Source organism: Triturus cristatus, chromosome 6 (assembly GCF_964204655.1).
Source record: "Triturus cristatus chromosome 6, aTriCri1.1, whole genome shotgun sequence".
Lineage (NCBI taxonomy): Eukaryota > Metazoa > Chordata > Amphibia > Caudata > Salamandridae > Triturus > Triturus cristatus.
In genome coordinates this window covers 670,106,192-670,128,782 of record NC_140589.1, presented here as the reverse complement: position 1 = coordinate 670,128,782, position 22,591 = coordinate 670,106,192, and the positions used below count along the sequence as shown (strand labels likewise).

Here is a 22,591-nt window from a genome sequence, read left to right as displayed (position 1 = left end):
GGTGTTCTTTTTAAGGATTCCGTGGAGATAGTTAATCAATTTTCCATGTTTTATCAACAATTGTACTCTACAGAGATAGACCAGGATTCGACTGATCTCACTGATATGACAAATTATTTATATCAGAGCAACTTACCGTCTTTAACGGAGGAAGATTCTATTTCTTTAGAACAGGAGGTTACAGAGGAAGAGGTTTTGAAAGAAATAGAAGGGCTTACATCAGGCAAAGCTGCAGGGGATGATGCTCTTCCAGCAGAGTTTTATAAGCGTTTTAAAAACCTCTTAGCTCCTGCATTGTGTAATGCCATATCTCAAATTGCTAGTTTGGGACAAGTACCTGCCTCTTGGAACATTGCCAATATCGTCTTTTTCTTAAAAAAAGGTAAAGATCCTGAATAACGAGCCTCGTATCGCCCAATTTCTTTGATTTATACGGATGCAAAGATATTTGCTAAGATATTGGCCACCCGGTTAGCTCCAATGATGGCTAATTTGGTTTCTCCTCAGCAACATGGGTTTAATTTCTGGGAGAGATACAACTGCCCATGTTAATACTGCAATAGCTGCCTTTGATGCTGCGGAGAAGCTAAAAATTAAACTTGGCATGATTTTATTGGATGCGAAAAAAGCCTTCGACCGGGTGGCCTGGGACTATCTTTGGGCGACACTTTTGGCATGCGGGATCAAAGAATCTTTTTTTAAATTGATAACTGCTATGTACAAAGATCCGAAAGCTAAATTGCTTTATTTTAATATTAATACCACTCCTTTTTCTATAAGACGTGGCACGAGGCAGGGCTGCCCTCTTTCACCCCTTCTATTTGCTCTCTATATTGAGCCATTTATTCAAATACTATTGGCTAATAAAGCAATCTCCCCTTTGAATATCGAGCAGCGTCTCCTTAAGCTGACGGCATATGCCGACGACATAGCTATGTTTACTGCGAAACCTAAGGAATCCATAGAACAAATAACCATGGAGGCAAAAAAGTTTGGTCAATTTTCCGGGTATAATCTGAATCGGAGTAAAACTCAAGTTCTGCTAAATTTTCAACCGGATGAACCAATTGAAGGTGTCTGTGAGAAGGCTACTTATTTAGGGGTTCAAATTTCTTCTAAAATTAAGTCAATATACTCGCTGAACTATGTTCTTTTATTAAACAAAGTCGAAAAACAATTAAAGGCATGGCATAAGCTACCACTCAGCATTCTGGGCAGATGTAATGTTATTAAAATGAATATTCTCCCTAAATTTCTTTATTTTATTAGGTCAATTCCACTGCGTATTCCGAATGTCTTTTTTAAAAAACTAGATGGAATCTTTAGTAGCTTTATCTGGGGATATCAGAAGGCAAGAAGGGCTATAGCATTAATGAAATTGCCTTATAATCAGGGAGGCCTAGATTTACCAGATTTTAAATCTTATTTTTTCTCAGCTTTTGTAGACCGTTTACGGAGTCTTTTACATCCCGAATTGGTGGAGTATTGGCACTGGCTGATTTTAGGTGCTGAAAGTAAACTATTTCTCTATCGTATTAATGATCCTAACTATTTTAAGCGTGTTAGGTTCAAGACGATACGCGATCTGGTTTACATATGGAACAATATGGAGTCCAAACTTTCTCTTCCTGCAATCCATAGTAAATTGCCTATATGGTGCAATCCAATGTTTCCTGGCATTTATCAAGACAGCATTGCACTTCAATGGGCTAAATGTGGGGTACATTCGCTGGGACAACTGTTTGATTGCAATGGTATAAAGACATTTGAGAATCTTTCTGTAACATTCAATATCCCACAAACCTCTTTTTTCAAATACCTGCAAATTTAAGATCATTTGTTTAGGAGATTAGGAATATGGTTGGTTAAGGGAGCTAGTATGTGGGAACTTATTTACAGTCAGAATTTACATGCAACTATTAGTAGGGCATATCAAATACTCTGTGAGAATAGGACAGATGGATGTGAAAAACTGGCACTTAGATGGAGTGAGAATCTGGGGGAGGTTATTACTACTGATATGCTAAAACTGGCTTTTGATTATATCTCTCGATCTGTACATTCAACTAATCTTCAGCTCCAGCAATTTCGGACATTATGTTGTCTTTATTATACACCGGAAAAATGTGCTAAATGGTCTGTAATAGGGAATTTAAGATGTGCTTCCCAGGCAAGCTTGCGTCAGAACTGTCCTAAATGTGGGCAACATGCGGCAGACATTATGCACATGTTTGTGCTTTGTCCTTTATTGAAGGGGTTCTGGGATAAGATTCTGTTGACTATATCAAATAAATATGCTAGGGATTTAAGATTGTCAATTACAGAACGGATGCTAGGATACAAGGAAGAAAGTGCTAGACAGAATGGCCCCCTTTTGTCTATAATGATTGTTACTGCACGACTAGTGATAGCTAGAGCATGGATCTCTCCCAAACCCCCTACAGAGATGGAGTGGTGGTCAGCTCTTAAAGAAATTGGGGCAAGAGAGAAAGCTCTGGCTGAAGTTAGGGGAGCTCGGGCTCTCCTAAAGTACAGATCTGTTTGGGGCGCTTTACTATTTTTGTTACATATATGTTTACTGGTATATGATTTAATTAGTGATGGAATGCTGTTTTTTATTTTCTTGCCTCCCATATAATAATTATAATAATTATATGTATTATATATGAATGTATGATTATAATATCTTTTCTTTTTGACAAAAAAAAAAAAAAGGATTGATGTATGTACATTGCTGAATCTCCGAGATATTGTGTTATATCCTGTATTTTTGCCTGACGGTTTGATCCCTTGGTGAGGGTCAGACTGCCTGTTCGAGGGAGTCCTTACTTTAGAATGCGGATAACTCCCTATTCGACCTGAAGCTATTCGTCGCCTGTTCATTGGTAAATGATTTACTGCATTTTTCCTTCATTTATGTTTAAATGAAATTTCTAAATGTTTAATTATTCTTTAATAAATCCGAGTTATAAATTATGAGCTGTAGTAAATAAATGCAAGATTAAAAGGATTGATTAATGATTTTGATAAACAAATTGAAATAACAAGAAACAAGTTTTGTGGTTCTTAAATTAATCATTGAAGATATCAAATGTTTTCCTAAACTTTAATTGTGTTTTAGCTGGTTCTAATTCACCATCAACCAGTCCAACTAGTTGGTCCATAGACCAAACAGTGGAGTGCCTTGATGTCAGGATTCTGAAGAGTGTATATAAAATGTATATATAAAATAGTAAGAAAATTAGTCCTGATAGGTAATAAGGTACCCACGTTGTCCAGCAGCCCCTTCTCCTGTGTACAGATTCAAGTGAGTTTTCGTGAATGTGAAGTGTGTTGGTGTTATGGGCCCCACCAATGAATAAATGTATGAATGAACCTTTGTGAATAAGAATCTGTGACATAAGGAGAATATGTACATTTTGTCCTTCGCGCAGGATCAGCCTTAAGTACATGACATTCAAAGTTACCTGAAATGTAAACAATAATGAGCAATATTTTGTTTTAAAGCCAACCAGGCCATGATGTCTAAACTGAAACAGTTTACGCAAAACACAATTCCAAGGTAACAACGGAGCATTTTAGGTTTTGGAATGGGTGCTATCGGTCTCACATTGTAAATGGTCAGAATCCTTGCATCCCTCTTAAATAATCTTTAAGAAACCCCAGAATGCTGCTATGGTCCTGCTTTTTTAAATCAGCGTGCTCGGAGACTTAAGGCCACTTCTTTCAAAACAAGCCATGGAATCACAGGTCATCAAAAATCAACAACCAATGCTTTTCTTTTGGTACACATATATTAAAGGGAACACGCCATCTCTTGAGCTATGACTGCAGGACAACAGCTTCTGTGGGCACATATCCTTGAATTTCTAGACTAGTCTAGTCCGCAACTCTATTCAATCAGCAAAAGGCTATGGTGCTGGTTGGTGTCAAGTACATATTTTGTTTGCTCCCGAAAGCAGAAGAGGAAATGCATTTCCCCCCTCATATGTTTACTAATATATATGGATACATAGTATATTATTCAAATAAAGTATTAATCTGGCAGATTTCCCATATTCTGTACAGCAACTAATACTCCAGTACCCACTTAAACTTCAAATACAGTACAACTACACAAATGATAAGTGTCAGTAGTTCTAAAATCAAACCCCCATTTTTCAGACTCAACAAAGGTTTTCACACCATCAGAATCACTTTTTGCAATCAAAAGAGGAAGCAAGCTATGTGTGTAGCGTTAGGCCCATAGGCTTGCCACACTGATACCCTTAAAGAAATATTCTTCTTTAACTGTCTTGGATGAAGATTTACTCGAACTCAGCGGACACAATAATTGTTATATAATACGAGCAGAAATGATAGACAAATATAGTACATGAACAATTAAGCGTGTACAGTCTCCAAATAATAAACAAAAACACTGGGAGCTAAACTAGATAGGGAGGTAACAATTGTATGCATGTTTATTAAACATTCAGAAAGAAGAATGTATTGTGTTTGTGGTTCTGAAAAGAAAAAAATATATTGCACAAACTTGGAACGCCATAGGTAATATCTGCTCAAATCAAATAAGACTCACCAGTTTACCATAATATAGAACTGCAATCCTTTTGAGGATTATAAGAATACTGCAGGCCTGTAAACAGCCAGAGGCTTTGAAGAACACTATTAGAGCTTTAAATTTGTAGTTATAAAACATACACTCCTTTACTCCAGTCTACGAGCCACACTGCAAAATAAGAAAATAAATTACTTACCTGTAACTGCAGTTCTCCAGTATTGCCCTCTTTCTTAGATTCACATGCTTGAATCATTCCCTTTTGTCAAAGTGGGAGTCCCCCGGTACCATAATAAAGCAGAATGTATTATTACCATGGGCTGTAATGGCAATGAACAGTCACTTTAATAGCATATCTCCTGTTTAAAAAAAGACCAAACTTGAACTATAATCAATCAAGCGACAGCACCCTGTAGAATACTCCCAAAGAGGCTGAATCCCCCAGATTTTCAAGCATAAGTGGGAATAACATCATCCCAAACTAGAAGGGGAGCCTCTCATGGGAGGAGGGTGGGTCACATGTCTAAGAAAGACACCAATACTGGAGAACCAATACAGGTAAGTAACTCATTTTCTTCTCAAGTATTGGATCTTTCATAAATTCACATGCCTGAATCAGAATACTAAGTAGTTATTGTAGGTAAGCATTGTAGTAATCTAATTACCCTTTGAGGCTGGTGGGTAACAGCTTAATACATATCTATAAATAAAAAATTATTCTGTATATGATTAAACAATCATGTAGTATACAACATTATATGAATCTATGCATAAATATCAATAAACAACTCCATTAACAGAGGCTCACCTTATTGGAACAGATGACGTAACACAGCCTGTCCTACAGCTTCATCACTGCGGTGTGCCGATTCCAGGCAGTAGTGCTGCGTTACTGTGGGGGGTGCTCTTCCACTTTGCAGACCAGCATATTTTTTCCAATGGCACACCCGCAAACAGAGCAGCCGCAGTGAACACTGCCCTTGTTGAATGCACCTTTGCCTTAACTGTGAATGGTTTGCCAGCTTGAATGAAGAACCCTGTGGAGTTTGTCCATAAGACGCTAAGAGATTATCTGTTTTCCAAATTGGCTTAGTATGATGTAAATAGAATTAAAACATCAATTGGTGTAGAGAACGGAGAGACCCTTCAGCTGGCGAATCCGGGTTTTGGAAAAAATTACAAAGTATGATAAGTTTGTTGAGATGAAATGGAGATGGAACCTTGGATTTGTTCCGAGAAGCACATAATCATCAGTGAAACATAGAAAAGGCCCATGAAATGTGAAAGCCTGTATTTCACTGACTCTTCTAGCTGAAGTGAAAGCCAACAGCAATGCGACCTTCAACGTAAGAAACTTCAGGTCTGCTTTGTCGATGGGTTCGAATGGGGGTTTTATAAATTGGGAGAGAACTACGCTGAGATGCCATTCCGGAGAAGGAGGTCGTACCGGAGGGAAATCTCTGCATAATCTCTTCATGAATGGTTTGAATATTCTTGTGGAACAGAGGGGGAAGAGAGTACAATGAACGCCTGAACCGTGACTGCTGTGAGGTGAGCCTTGACAGACGCATGCACTAAACCTGATCAAGCTAGCGATAGGAGACAAGGCAGAATCTGCTCCGGTGATGCTTCCAATGGATGAAGGTTAGATTGTTGACACCATGAACAGAAACTCTTTCATTTCAACTTGTATGTTTTGTTTGTGGTTTCCGCTCTTGCTTTGTATAGGATATCCCTACAGTCCTGATAAATGTCTAGGTCTTTGAACCCATAGACTTCAGGAGCCATGCACCCAAGTGGAGAGAGGCTGGTTCCAGATGTAGGACCTGGCCCTGGTTCATGGTCAACAGAGCTTGCGTTGCCAAGAGGTGAATGGGATGGGATGAGATTCTGACAATAGGAGGAGCTCCGTAAACCAGTGTTTGCCTGGCCACCAGGGAGCAATCAGGATGAAGCAACAGTGTTCCATTTTCATTTTGTTGAGAAGCTTTGGTATGAGGGAAGGTGGAAAACTATAAGTATAAGTCCCGGACCATCTGACCAAAAAGGCTTTCCATCACGACCCTGGGAGCAGGTACTGAGTGGCGTAGAACTGGCATTTGGTGGTCTTGCCTGTCGTGAAGAGATCCAATGCTGGTTTGCCCAACATGAGAATATCTTGTCCAGCTCCATTTGATCCAGTTTCCACTCATGGCAGTTGTCTTTGGTTCTGTTGAGTGTGTCTGCTAAGGAATTGTTTACTCCGGACACATGCACGGCTCACAGATATTTTATGGGTCATGAGCCAATTCCACATATCCTGGGCCTCTTGGGAGAGCATTAATGACTATGAACTCCCTTGCTTGTTGTTATAGTGCATGCTGGACGTATTGTCGGTACAAACCAGCACCGAAGAACCCGTTATCCTTGGAAGAAAGGCATGCAGGGTGGGAAATATGGCTTTCAGTTCTAGTCAGTAGCGGCCCGTGCAGGTAAGTGCAGTGGGGCGACTCTGCGATGCGGCGAGAGCAAGCTAAGTGATTTTATTTATCTATTTTATTTTCACTATTCTGTCGTTTGTCACTTCCACCTCCCCCACCTCCTCACTGTCCCCGCCTCACCGTGCTTACATGCACAGGCCGCCACTGGTTCTAGTCTGTTGATATTCATGGTCTTCTGGCGCTCAGATCACTTCCTTTCAATCTGCAGGTCCTGTAGGTGGCCACCCCAGCCTTGAAGAGAGGCATCTGTCATTATGACGAATTCGGGTATCTGAGGCAAAAACGTGAGGCCCTTTGAGAGATGAGAGGTCTGAGACCACCATGCTAGAGTTTTCTATCATTCTTGGGGTGATGATTATGATGTTCTTGAACGACCCTTCTGCTTGGATCGAGTTTTTGTAACTCCTCTTGCAATGGTCTAATTTTCAGGCATGCGAGAGGTACTAGATTTATTGTGAAGGACATCATGCCCAGAAACGACTTGTACAGACGTGCTGAAGTGGACTTTCTGCTTGACAGTTTGCCTGCCAGATTCTTAGGGCCTGATTTAGATATTGGTGGACGGAATACTCTGTCACAAAGATGGCAGATATCCAATCCATCAAAATCTAAATCCCATATGATATTACGGGATTTATATTTTGGCGGATCAGATATCTGTACCTGTTGTAACGGAATAACCAGTCTGCCGATATCTAAATCAGGCCCTTAGTTTTTGTTGTCTGTCTTGAGAAAGATAAGCCTTGTTCTGGATTGTCTCCATATGGGATCCTAGGTACATTATGATTTATTTTGGAATAGTTGTTGATTTCTCATGTAGCCTGTTAAAAAGGGGGCGTAATTATTAAAAAAAAAATACTCATCCACTCCCAGTTATCTCTTTATTTGTGGGTTGGATGTGAAAGAATAAAAACTATATATGGGGTTGAAGGGATATAATGGTCATATGACCCTAAAAAACAAACATGTTGTGGAAGGGTTGGATTGGTCCCCTAGATAACACCGATTGGAGAGATGCGCTGATGGCCCCTAAAACAGTTACAGCTTCAGTGCGGCTCCGATTAGTTCAAATATACTATTTACATGCGGCTTACCGCACGCCACTGCGCCTTTATCAATCTGGGCACCGGCCTGATGCTTCCTGTCCCCACTGTCACTGCCCCCAAGCGAATTTTTATCACATGGTATGGCTCTGTCCCGCTATTACGCATTACTGGGAGCTAGTGACCGCTGAACTTACTGAGGTCCTGGGCTGGGAGGTCCCGCTGAACCAAATGATCATACTTTTAGGTGTTACTGATGGTTTGGATGGGAACAGGGCCGAGAAGCTTTGTCTCACCACGGCACTGATGGTAGCTAAACAAGATATTGCAGCCCTTTGGCTGGACCCGTCGGCCCCTTCCATGACACGGTGGTGCAGAGGGGTAGATTGGTGTGGCGCACCAAATGTAAGCAGCCCGCGGCTGTCCTGAAAAGTTTCGAAGGGTGGGGGGTAAATGGGTCGGGTGGTAGAAGACTGAACTTTCCTGAGGCTTCCCTATGGACATGGTTGTGGACATTGTCGCTTGCTATTCCTACATGGACTCATGTATGTGGGGGTATTATTCCCCTAATTTTGACACTGTTTTGTACTGATCACTGTGCGAAAAGCTGGCCTTGTTTTTCTTGCTGCAAATGTGTCCATTTAAAATCAATAAAACTGATCAAAAAAACCCCAAAAAAACATGTTTCAGCCCTATGCTGATGGCCTAAACAGTCCTGGGCTTTTTTCAGGGTGGAATGATGCTAATATCACCTCCACAAAAGTATATAACGTGTGGAGCAATCACATGATGGCGTTTATTCTCATGCAGTGTCTGCGTTCACTTTCAGGAACTACCCAGATTGGCAAGTATTAGCACTGCCTGTGCATGTTTGAATGCAATTGCATGCAACACACAAATACACACATTATATATGTTTGTGGGGGTGATATTAGCAAGATTCCCTCTGAAGAAATCCCAGGACGTTTAGTCCATCAGTAGAGAGCGGAGACATGCTGGTGTTTTAGGGTCACAGGATCATTATATCCTTCCAACCCCAAAATAGTTTTTAATCTTACTCATCCACCCCAGCAATAAAGGGATACCTGGGAGTAGATGAGGAATTGTTAAAGTTATGCCCCCTTTTTAACAGGCTACACAAGGGCTCTCCGAGATAAGGTCGAGCCCACCCTGGCCTTTAGGAGCCAGGATGAACCCGATGATGAAGCATGCCACTTCTAGAGTGGGAGAGGGTCATATAATTTAAAAGGATCTTTTCCTTTCCTCACTCTTATTAGAGTGGTGCTTTGATTTGACACGTGATCTCATTGTTTCCGTGCACGTACAAAGATTGTCTAGAGTGGATACTTGTTAAGTCAAAAGATAAGATCCCACTCATCCCATGGAAGTTGACGTTCCGGAATCTTGCCTTCTTCTCTTTTATTTTCTGATGAGGTTGTTCTTGTCCCCTTTGTAATTGTTATCGTCGTTGCGGCAATAATCGCTGACAAGGTGTCTGACTGCCCTGTGAATTTCAGCGTCATCTGTAGGAATTCGGTTGACGGTGTTGACGATGGTGTTGTTGTCAGTAGCGTCAACGTTGATGGTGTCTTTGTGGATAGCAGGATCCTCATCAACAGGATGAGAGTGTTGATGACTGTCACCTTCACCGACGATGGTCTCGTAGACGAGACGGTGGTGAACGTCATAGTGGACGATATTGCTGTAGATGGTAATGCGGCTCTTCAACGGTTCATTAGACTAAGTCTGCTGACGTTCCCCAATCTTCACAGATGAAGTGCTGGTTTGAGCAGAGGCTGCCTCTGTGGAGATCGATTTTCTTTTCTCCTTTCTCAGAGGTTCTTTGCGATGGGTTTTTAAGGCCTTTCTGCTCTCCTCAGATGTCCCCTGGTCAGAGGATCTTGCTCTTTTGAGTGATCTCACGGACTCGTCCCTGTCTTCCTCAGAAGTAGTGGATCTCTGAGTTTTAGCCGTCTGTATCCACAGAAGGAGCCTCCCCTCCCTGTCCTTCAAGGTCTTGGATGAAAAAGTGAGACATATTTTGCACTCCTTTATCTTGTGTTGGGGTACAGGCAATAAAGACAGCCTTTATGTGGGTCATCCACATGTAGCCTTTTCCTTCCACAGGTTTTGCAGGATTTGAAGGGGCCTTTCTTGGAAGTATCAGACTAAGTAGTTGTCAGGATGATAAATCTCAGACTCTAGAGAAGCAAAAAAACTGAGCAGAGCTCAAGGAGACTCCCTTCATATGATGTGCGGTAGAAAATCTGAATGATTCAGCCTCTCTTAGAAGTATTCTACAGGGTGCTGTGACCTGATTAATTATAGTTCAAGTATGGGGCTTCTTTGAAAAGGACATAGACAAGCTATTAAAAGGTACTGTTCATTGCCATTATAGCCTATATAATAATGCATACTGCTTTATTATGGTACGGTGGGACTCCAACTACGAAAACAGGGAATGATTCAAGCATGTGAATCTATGAAAGATCCAATACTGGAGAACTACAGATATACTTTTCTGGTGACATTTTAAGTCGATGAAGAAACACATGTATGGACCAATAGAGGATCTATAACAAAAAGCTGATGCATGGAAATAAAAAACAAACAAACATATATTTAGTAATAATCAAGTCGACAAGCTCTTAGAATACTATACCGTTGTTGCATGTGGATTTGTAGCCCGAACTGACTCAGCGAAGTTCTCCTGTTCAGACACTGAAGAGTTTATAGAAAGATTTGATGCAGGAGTGGGAGGAATTTCATTTGTCGATTTTGCTGGTGAATTAACTTCTGCCTACAGATTACACAGAATTGTGCATTCAACGTTAAGAGGTTTGAGTTATTTGCAGCAAGTACATTCACATCTTGGTTGCTTGGTATAGGATAGGTGCAATCCTTATACCCAAGATGAAAACACTTCTATTAAACATAATGACGCAGAAGATAGTTTTGGATTCAAACCTAGACGTCACTGTTTCAAGCAGAAAAAAAACTGCTGTTTCCGATTTAGCTGTGAATCAGAGGATTTGAAGAAAAACCAAGAGGATGATTTATTTTGAAATGCTCACCTCTCACCTGTACTACCACTCTACAAGGACAGAATTTTCAGCCATACACTCTCCCAATTCTCAGTCCTACCCACACATACAAAAACCCCAATACAAAGAACCAGTTTTTCTGGTAACTGACCTAGGAAAGCTATGCCCATGCACGCCACTCTTAGCCAGTCATAAACTGCACCATTGTGCAGGGGTGCTGCAGGGCAATGGCACAGACACATGGCACATAAATCGCCACACTGGTCCTCCCCCATGGATACAGGCCATTCACTGACTCATTTACTTATGCACCCCCCTTGCAGTCCTAGGCATCTTAGTCCCAGTAGAAGCCAGTATAAAGAATCAGTTTCTTAGATACAATGAAGCACACAGGCTGCTACCCTGTAAATTTCTAGAGCAAAACAGGTATGCTTTTTTGCACCATCCTCTAAGCACCTATCATGCATCCACATGCAAACTTAAACATTCATAACGCTGATGGTATAGATGCTCATAGAAACTGCTGGTTTCGCTCTTTGATTCCATTAATCATGTTACTTTCCTGTACAATGCACCAGAAGAAAATTAGACAGATTCCCCAGCAAAAAAAAAAAAACCAATCTTGAGTTAGTGTGAGTGAATTACCAAAAGATGTTCCTAACTTGCAGTTCCTTTCAGCTTTTAGATTACAAAGTCATTTGGGTGTCCCCATTACCATGTAGATAGACAGAAACTGCCAATTGGTAAGGCCAATAATGGGAAGTGTCTCTTCTTTGTCTGATAAAAATGTCTGAATTAATACATGTATGCATGTCTGTTTTCTGAGTAATGGTGAGTGAATGACTACAAGAATGAAAAGCAAGAGCATGGATGAGTGCAATGCTATGCTAGTGGTGTTCTCACAAGAGGGAAAGTTGTCTCCAAGTACTTCTGAAAGCCAGTCACCCAGTCTGCACCACAAGCTGGGTTAAGATGCTCAATTCGTATTGCAATGACAAAATCCGGACACCCACACTCATTGGGGTGCAACGTTCCCATCACATTTGGAAGTCCAAAAAACATGAAGAGCCAAGCTGTACTGCCAATCTTGTATTTAGGGGGTATTGGAAATGGAGTAATTAGGAGAGCAGGTACGCGTCTTCGGGGGGAGGGGAGGTGCACACCTTAAACTAGTAAGCCATATCATAAGCAAGCCCTTCCTAGTTTGCCTCACATAGAGGACTGCTGTCATGTGACCTTGGTGTGTGAAATTTCCAGCAGGTTCTAGCGCTTTAGTCACTGCACTCTGCATGCTGACATTTTTCAGCACATACTTACAATGTTAAGCTTCTAAAATGCTAAGCTAAGAAGCCAAGGCTGGTTGAGTGTGTCACACATAAGCATGGCCCCTTGACAGGTGTGCAGCACTGAAGTCTGAGACGGTTGTGTGAGTAGTGCAGGGATTAAATCTGTGAACAAAGCAATAAAGGAATTGGACAGTGATGCAGCAGCATTGCAGAGAATTAAGGCAGTCCAGCTTGAGGTCCATGCAAAAAGAGACAGAGTCCCTGGGAAGAAAAGGGAATCGAGACAGCTGCTGGAGCATCAACCAGTAGTCATTCACTTTTTTGTCAATCAGGACCTAGGATTTATGGACATGTATGCATCCCAAAGAACTCAGACATTGTTTTTATTGTGCCTGAGAACTGAGACTAACTCCAAGAAAGGTCGATGGACTACAGGGAGCACATTACGATTGCGGAGTCCAGAGGTAATTATGTCCCAGAAGCATCACTTCTGAATTGCCTTTTGTCGATTTTAGCTCATTGGTACCCAGGCAACCGGAACATTCTCAGGCTTGAGTTAAGATTGATTAAGGAACTGGACAGGTCTGACAACTTTAGGTAGAACTTGGTGACATCTGCATACACATGCAAAACAAGACCCTCGATGCGAATCAGATAAAGTAAGAAACAGAGATAAATATGAAAGGTGAAAGTGAAGGCCCGTGGGGTAAACCACAATCGATATTTGCAGAGTTGACAAAAAAGATCCCAATTTCACATACTGGAAACAAGTCCGCAAAAAGAAGACAAACCACCTCATGGTCTACATATCTAGCTTTTGGAACCCCACCATCAGCTGGCAATGTGAAATAAGAAAGGAAAAATGCAATACAACCATCCAAAAGAAAAGGTGAGCCATACTGGCTTATTTATAATAAACAAAGTGAATATCTGGCAGAGAAGGAGTTTCTGATTTCTTTGGTGCAGTTTGGTTACGAAGAGGAATGGTGAGCAACACTGCACTTTATTTTCTCCTGAGCACTATAACAGTCTAGCTGACTGTAGCAACTTAACAGTGTCAATGTTGTGTTACAACATATGGGGAAGGATCATATCACAGCTCATGTAAACCTGTGGAATCTCGAGTAGGCTATCTCAACCTGGAAACATACAGTCACGCAAAATTGCTAGTGATCAATTAACGGTTGCTAACAGTTCAATGAAGCCTCTTCTCCCTCCTGAATGAGGGTGCAAGATATTTATTGCAGACCAATATTCACCTTGATCTGTAAGCAGATGCCCAGATTAATTGTGACACTGTTCCTGATCGGTGGCGCAGGCACAGTTAGTATGCCTGGCTGCTAGGTTGCTCTTTCCAATTAGCACTCCATGTCCGGATGTGCACACAGCCGCCGTTCCGCAAGATCAGTCAGTGGTGAGATGGAGTGGGGCAGGGTTCAAGCTACAATCTCTTAACTTGGGTACTGGACATTGGTTGGTGACGGTGTTTCTACATCCACATCAGTGGCGTCCGCAAGAAAGCACACCGCCTTCTTGGCTATCAACTTATTGAAGCAGTCTCCTGCCCCAGTCAGTGAAGAAGGTGGCAGTCTGCGGTTGGGAGCAGGCAGGCTTCAGGCCATAGTTCCTACCTCAAACTTCGGAGGTGTCTATCTGTGAGTACACAGCTGCTTGACCTTGACCCTGTGTAGCAGCCCCCATTCCCAGACTAACTGCACTATAAACTGTCTTCTATCCTACCGCGCCGCACCCATCTCTCTTGGGGACATGATTGAGGAAAAAATAAAAGCTGGTGTGAGGGACTGCTTTCTTAGAGAGGTAACATTCGGATATTACAGCCAAGGAAGATCAGCGGATGGTTAAAAAGGGAAAATTCCGATTACTCTTTGGCAAGCACAATCCTGAACATTAACACAAGCGGTCTTGACTCATGGAGAGTTAAGGAAGCAGAATACTGCATTTGGGATAGTATGGAAAAGTGCGCTGATGATTATGAATAGATGATGGCACAGTCATAGGCTCTCTCCTGGGGACATTCCTAAATAGACAGCAATCGGATGGTGAGAACGCAGATTGTGAGATCACAATTTGGAAAGTCCCCTTGAGATAATAACATGGCTACTGCTTTGAAGAGAGGGAGACATCGTGTAATCCAGTGGAGGCTGGCACTCAACAAAATCAGAGAAACGCCTCCCTACCAAAGTTGGGACATAGAAGATTACTCCAATTAGATCCGACTTGAGCAAGAAGATGTGGACAGTCTTGAAAGCATAGAGGCTGATTCCCCATTGGAAGACCACAAATGCAGAATTTGCCACCCAACTGAGTGAAGTTCAGGCCTGTGAGAGAGAAAGCGACCAGGTCACCAGGTCAGCTCCACCAGAAAGAAGGACTTTAGTATGAGGGATATTAGCAGATCAGTTGATGAGTTCATTAGTCGATCAATCGACCCAGCCAACTCAGACTAAAGGAGATCCAAACAAGGCGGAAAGAGCTAAGGATCATGCCCTTTTTATGAAACCACAAAAATCTGGATACAAGAGAGTGGGCCTTAATGATAGCCAAGAAGCCAGTCCAATATTTAATGAGTCAGATATTGTAGGAAACTGGGTTTTTGTTTCAGTAGTCCCCCCCCCCCCCCACCACCTTTTTGCCTGGTATTTGATCCAACTTTGATTGGAGTTGACAGGGTTCCTGCTAACCGGGTCCCCAGTGCCAGTGTGCTTTCCCCACAAGATAACTGGTCAATTGATCCCAAATTGGCCAGGCCTTTAGCACCGTTGGAAGTCCCTAGTAAGTGGCACCCCTGCTACCTAGGGCATAGGTACTAAAGAGGGTCCCTAAAAGCTGCAGCATATCTTGTGCCATTCTCAGGGACCCAGCAACAAACTCAGGCAGACTGCTGGCTGCATGACAAGGTGCTCTAAAAAGTCAAAACATGACATGGCACAGACTTTGTGTGCTATGTCCCCTAACACTACATGTAATATTTGTAAGTCACCCATAAAGAAGGCCTTATAGCTCTAAGGCTTATTACATGTTTGGACATATCTGCGTGAATAGATATGCCCCTGTGCTGGCCAGTTCAATTACTGACAGTACAAGTGAACAAGGAAGCCATATTAAGGTATGTACTGGGCACTGGTCAAAACGAGTTTCCCAGCTACATAATGGCTTCACTGAAACCTATGGTTTTAGGTTATCAAACACCTCGTATTAATAAACCCACACTGATTCCAGTGATGGATTTATTAAAACAAGTACCCAGAGGGTATCTTAGAGTTAAACCCTGAAAACCCACCAACCTCTAGTCCATTGGCCGATTGATCTTGTCAAGCCTGCCACCACAGATGTGTTACTGACCCCTTGGAGATGAGAGCCCATGCTCTCTAAGGTCTAGAACCATGCCTGCTATGGCAGGAGGTGTCACCACCTCCAAGCAGGATGAATAGTAATCAGCATATAACGGCAGGAGGTTTCAAATGCCTCCAACACCTTTATTATGCGATCCTGCCTTCCCACAGAAGGGGGAAATGCCACCCCCTGCCCAAGACCCATTTGGTACCAGGACAGGTGAGAAAATTAGCTGGTCAGGATATGTGTTCATCCTCAGGCTAGTAGCACCCCTAAAGTGGGCTACCTGAAGTGCACATGACTAGGAAAATTCCATATTGGTTTTTGGGTCAGGGTTATGCCCACTTCCCACAGGAAGTGGTCGTATAGAGGGTGTAGTCACCCCAAAGGTAGGTATCCCATTGGCTACTATCGGACACTCCCTGTAACAGTATTTAGGTGGCACCCCTAACGCCAGGACCTCAGATTCGATGGACACAAAGAATGAGTGGACAAAGAAGATTGCGGACACAAGAACACAGGAGCAACTTGTGACTTGGCGCCAACGCTGCCAGCCTGCCTGTTTTTCCCGACCCTCGTGGAGAAACCGACTAATCCTGCTGCTGCTCCTATGCAGACCCCAAGATACCTGAAGGGCTGCCAGTGCTTTACAAATTGCCAGGGAACTCCCTTGGAGTAGAGGAGTTACTCCCCTGCAGCCGCAGGCACCAAATAAGCAAGGTCCAGTTCACCGCTCTGCTGCTTACCGGGACTACCAACGCTGCAGTCGCCCAGGAAGAGGTCGCTGTGCTCCCACAGGTCAGATCCGTTCTCCCTCCATGTGTGGGGACACCAGGACTGACAGGAGCCGCACGGGACCAATACCTGGGGTACTGGACCCCTTGCAGCAACCAAGACTTGCTGTGTCCCACCCAGACACCGATACCGAGGAAGACCAACCTGTACGACGAGGGACCTCAGGTACAATGAGACCAACATTGAGAGTGGCCCAGCAGTCCTATTTGCCCCTTTTCTGCAGAACAACAAGTGAGCCTCCGAACGCCACCAATTAACACCTCATAGTACCTCTGCACCCGCACCACACAACCAGAGTCTGAGGGAGGTGACAGTGCCAATGGGGTCCTGAAACCTTCAAAAGCTGAGCCCACCTTTGGGTTTTCCTAGACTGGGCCTCCAGTTGCTGCCTGCAACCTAATTGTGCAGGGACCCTCAAACTGAGTGTCTCCTACAGCACAACCGGATACCTAAAAACACCACTGCACCCGAGACCCACAGCGTGAGAAGAAGTGGCCCAACGGTGTCCCTACATGTCCGAACTTCTCCACGACTGAGCCGCCCTGTGGGTTCACCCTGACTGCCCTACCTGCCTGCAGCCTCTTATTAACCAGGCCGTTCCCCATTGAACGCCCTGCAACGCTGAAACACACCCCTGCTCTCAGCCACCCCAGTGCCGCCAGAGGTGACCTGTTGGTGTTCCCTTGGACATTGCCCCACATCAAGTGCAGTTGAAGGATACTGTAAGTCGCTGACAAGTGCCCGAATGCAGTTTATCTTTTTACCCCATAGGCTAACATTACCTTTCCAGAAATTGCACTTTGTAAACATGTAAAAATTCACAACTCGAAAAGTATTTACCTGATGCCGATGATCTTGGTATCTAAATTCATAGAAGAAAAAAAATAGAAAAATAAAATAAAAATTGGTATTATTTTTGTAAACTGCCATTGGATTTCGTTGAGTGCGTCGCTCATTTGTTGCCCTTTTATGTGCAATAAATGCTTAGCAGTACCCTCTGATAAGCCTAACTGCTCGCCCACACTACCACAAAACACAGCAATTGTGTTATCTTTTTTGCCTCTCTAAACCAATTGGGGTTTGCCCGGACTCTCTCTTTCCACAGTGTACCTCGTTTTAGTCCACTACATAAAGAGCCAGCTTCCTACAGAGATTGACAGAGTTGGATCCAGAGCTTCATCGTCCACGCTGGTAGAAGGGCCTTTGCCTTTATGTTCAGAGTACAGTCTGATAAACAGCCTGTAGAGGGCTTTCAGATCCTGCTCCCGAGGGACAAATCAAGAGCAGATGCAGCCACAGGCACAGGCACAGGCACAGCCACAGAAACACTCGGAGTCCCTAGTACATCTTTCGTAGAGCATTCTCAATGAAATTAGAGACCTGAAATGGACACAAATGAAGGTTACTACTATGCTACATCAGCAACTGGTAAAGATAGATGAAACCCTGGTGCAGCTACCCATTAGACTTCAGGAGGCCCAACAGAGAACTTCAGATCTTGAGGATAAAATGTCTGTCAAAATAAAGAGCTTGTGGCTGATCAGAAAGAAATTTGGCTACTATCAATAAGATCGAAGACTTCTAAAAAAATTATGGAAGACTATCTAACTTACGTTTTATGGGAGTGCCAGAAAGTGACGACAACCAGGGAGGGTCTACAAGCTCGGTTCAGCTGGTTGAAAATTTGCTCAAAGCACATAATTGACCTGGCTTTGACAAGGATTTCACGATTATGAGAGCCAATCGAGTTCAAGACCAGCAAGCCCCAAACATGAAATATGCACGTACTAGTTTAGTAAACTTTGCTGATTGCAGGATTAAAGAACAGATTCTGGGTAAAGTGATCAAACGCAAGGCGTTTACCATCTCTGAGAAATCTCAGTTGCATGTCTACTCCAACATGACGATAACAGCAGCTCGACAACGAAAAGAGTTTTAAGGCTTTCTGGGACAGTTCAGGTCTGGTGGTGTTCAGGCCTCTCTGACTCAACAATCAAAACTTAAGGTTTTGTTTAAAGGCCAGTTTCATATATTTTCTGATGTGGGTGAGACACAAGCCTTTTTGTCGAAGATCCAAAATTCTGCCGGAACCAACGCCAGGGGTGGGGGGCAGGGCCATTTAACCTTAGTTTATCAATAGCACAATTAGGTTGAAATATGTAGTAGGCTAGCAATTGTGGAAATCCAGTTAATATCATAGGCTGAATGCTCTGGGTGTGGAGTGGGAGGGATCCTTGTGTAGTACTGCAGGAGGTTAGGAGCAACCAAAGGCGCAGGAACTGGACGCCAGCAAGCATATGGGTGGGGTGGGAGGGAGGGGGTAAGGTAATTCCTATATTGTTTGGGGTTCACAAGGGGAGGTAGATTGATGGTGGTGTTGGTGGGTAAGCGAGCTTCACGGGTGGATACTAGGGGGAAAAAGTGCAGCTTAACTGGTATGGGTTGCAATATGAAGAAAGCGATACCAAAGGGGATGATGGCTGGAGCGCTTGAGCAAATCAAACACTCACCCCTAGTCAACTGATCTGGGTTTAATCCATTATCATTCTTTAGCTCACTTCACCACCCCAGTTCAGACATGGCCATATGCAAATCAGTCTGACCCTGTGCCTCATGGAAACAGTCCAGCCCGAATTGCCAAGCCATGTCTTCCCTGGACCGGAAACAAGCATCCTGGGACCGGTTTCGGGTTCATAACCCTCATCAGCCAGGCTATCTTGAATCCAGTGGCATAGTGAGAAAGGGACCCACGTCTGGGCATACCCTGCCAACTTAGGGCTAACAAAGCGATACCAAAGGGGATGATGGACGGAGCGCTTGGGCAAATCAAACACTCACCCCCAGTCAACTGATCTGGGTTTAATCCATCATCATTCTTTAGCTCACTCACCCCAGTTCAGACATGGCCATATGCAAATCAGTCTGACCCTGTGGCTCATGGGAACAGTCCAGCCCAAACTGCCAAGCCATGTCTTCCCTGGACCGGAAACAAGCATCCTGGGACCGGTTTCGGGTTCAATACCCTCATCAGCCAGGCTATCTTGAATCCAGTGGCAAAGTGAGCAAGGGACCCACGTATGGGCATACCCTGCCAACTTAGGGCGAACAAAGAGATACCAAAGGGGATGATGGACGGAGCGCTTGGGCAAATCAAACACTCACCCCCAGTCAACTGATCTGGGTTTAATCCATCATCATTCTTTGGCTCACTCCACCACCCCAGTTCAGACATGGCCATATGCAAATCAGTCTGACCCTGTGAGCAAGGGACCCACGTCTGAGCATACCCTGCCAACTTGGGGCAAACAAAGCAAAACCAAAGGGGATGATGGACGGAGTGTTGAACAATGTCCAGTCCAGGGAGGACCTGGCTTGGCAGTTCGGGCTGGATTGTTCCCATGAGGCACAGGGTCAAGACTGATTTGCATATGGCTGGGTTCAAACTGGAACGGCATGGTGAGCAAAAAAAACGATGGATTTAGGCCCAGATCTCTGTACTGGGGTGAATGTATGACATTGTTCTGCATTCTGTCCCTCAAGTGTTGTTTTTGCATTTGTCACCCCGAGTGGGAAGGGTATGCCCAGACGTGGGTCCCGTGCTCTCCATGCCACTGGAAACAAGCTATAATGGCTGAAGATGGGGTGAAACCCCGAAACCGGTCCTGGGTTCAAACTGGAACGGCATGGTGAGCAAAAAAACTATGGATTTAGGCCCAGATCATTGTACAGGGATGAATGTATGACATTGGTCTGCAATCTGTCCATGAAGTGTTGTTACTGCAATATGAAGAGGCAGAATTGTGTAAACGCACCCATTCTTCTTGTTAGTGGAATGGTTCTGTCTAGTGTCTATAACATGTTGCCAATAGGTACGAAAGGCTTGTATAGGGGGGTTGACTGACGACACAACAGATTAGGATTGCTACACATAATGCAAACAGAGTACTAAATCAGCGGAAACTTGGTTCAATTATGAACTGGCTATCCTCATTGAAAGTGAATGTGATTCTTTTTTAAAAAATTTTTTTTTTAACAGGAGTCCTATTTAAGATTTAACAACCCCAAGCTAGGGCTCCTCGGAAGATTTTCGTATGCTTTTTTTTTTTGCATAGTCCAGGACAGCAATAAGGGGAGTAGCAATTTACATGTCAAGGAATATAAATTGGAATATAGTTGATGTCAAGAGGGATGACAAGGGTAGATGGATCTGGGTTAAGGTCCTTGTGGAGAGGTCATATTTTAACGTTATAAATTATTATGGGCCAATAGAAGATGATACAGATGCACTGACTCAGATCTATAAATTAGATGGCCCCATAATATTAGGTGGGTATTTTAACTTTATCCAAAGTGTAAAATTGGATTCCTCAAATTGTTCTAAAAGACAGAAAACGCCAAAAAACGCAGCATTAATATCCGCTTTCAAGCAGGATTCTGTGGTGGTTGGCCAGTGGCGTATTGATCACCAAGACGTTAAGCAATTTACCAGTTTTTCAAGGTGGTTAAATACCTCATCACTTTTAGACTTCTTTTCGATTTCGTCAATGGTAAATAGAGAGTCAACCACCATTATTGCCAATGCTTTTTCAGATCATTGCATAGTCTTGCTAGAAATTTGTCGAGGTGTTGACTGAAGCTCTGGGTGTGGATGGTGGTTTCATACAGTGTTGTTGGCTAATCAGGTCTGAAAAGAGGAAATAAGAGCGCAAATTACTGAGTTTTTTCTAAGAAATCTGAATACGGCCCCAGGATTGGCAGTTTGGGAGGCTTTTAAAGCTACATTTAGGGGGTGGAATATTGCTTGTAAAGCCAAGATAAACCAGGATCACTACGCAAGAATTTGGCAGCTCCAAGTGGCCCTGGAAAAGGAATCAGGAGTCATAGGAGACCTGGGGGTAACAGGAACAATCCAGCTAGATGATGCCAGGAGTTTATCAAGGCTTCACAAAACCTCAGATTTCTTTATAGCGAACGCTAAAACCTTTCAGCAGAAAGGTTATGAAGAAAGCCAACAGATTAGCAAGATTCTGGCGTGGTCCACTGGGAGCAACACCTGCAATAATAACAGTCACACAATTATCAATCCATCTACTAAGATTCAAACAAGCTGTAAAGAAGAGATAGCACAGATATTTTAGCACAATTTTTATGATTTGGATCATAAAATAGAATAAGTCCCCCGATAGAGCTGGAACAATATCTCAGCGCCTTTGAGCTCCCCAAATCGTCGCAAACAGATAAACAGACAGCTTTAAAGGTCATCACAAGTGCAAAAGCAGGCAGGTGGGAGTGACAGCATCCCAATACAATTTTACAAGGAATTTGCTCAGCAACTTTTACGTTTCTTAACAGAGCTATTAAATCAAATTTTGGAGGGTGTAGATGCTCCAAATTCCTTTACTGCAGCATTGATAGACGGTCTTCTCAAAAAAGAGAAGTCACCTATTTATTTCACTTCATACAAGCCAACTAGTTTACTAAATTTGGACTACAAGCTTTTTACTAAGGTGATGGTGGCAAGGTTAATGCCGGTGGCACAAAAAGTGATTTGGAAAGATCAAAATGGGTTGATGATAGGAAATACAAGCTATTCGATCCAGGCAATTCATTACTTCTCTATCAACGTTTAAAAGTGGCAGTCATTTTAACGGATGCTCAAAAGGCTTTTGAGCTAGTAAATTGGGATGCACTATTTGCCATTTTAGCTAAATTTGATTTCCCCAAGAAATTATTAACAATGCTTGCTAATATTTATAAGGATGCAGAGGCAAATATTCTGATTAATGCTAAAGATATCGGCGTACTGTCAATAAAGAGAGGAACCAGCCAGGGGTGTCAATGTTGTCGCTTTTGTTGACGTTTTTTTTTTTTTTTCTCTAAAGAGCCCCCGACGGTTAAGCTACATAATGCACCTTTGATCAATACCCCAGCAGAGGGGATGTTCAGAATAAACTATTTGCTGATTATATTATTTTATATCTTAAACCAGAAACAAATAATATCCAAAGAGCGCTCAACATACTACAGGAAT

At 43.0% G+C, this 22,591-nt stretch overlaps 1 protein-coding gene across 1 annotated transcript in view; it reads right to left on the bottom strand.

The window, feature by feature from the left end:
- The window catches only part of UBE2J1 (ubiquitin conjugating enzyme E2 J1), a 127,229-nt gene that overhangs the window by 34,109 nt on the left and 70,529 nt on the right, over nt 1–22,591 (bottom strand). Inside the window, exon 7 of the mRNA XM_085611170.1 lies at nt 10,744–10,881. Within this exon, the coding sequence (XP_085467296.1) occupies nt 10,744–10,881 (138 nt within the window). The remainder of the gene's footprint in view (nt 1–10,743; nt 10,882–22,591) is intronic.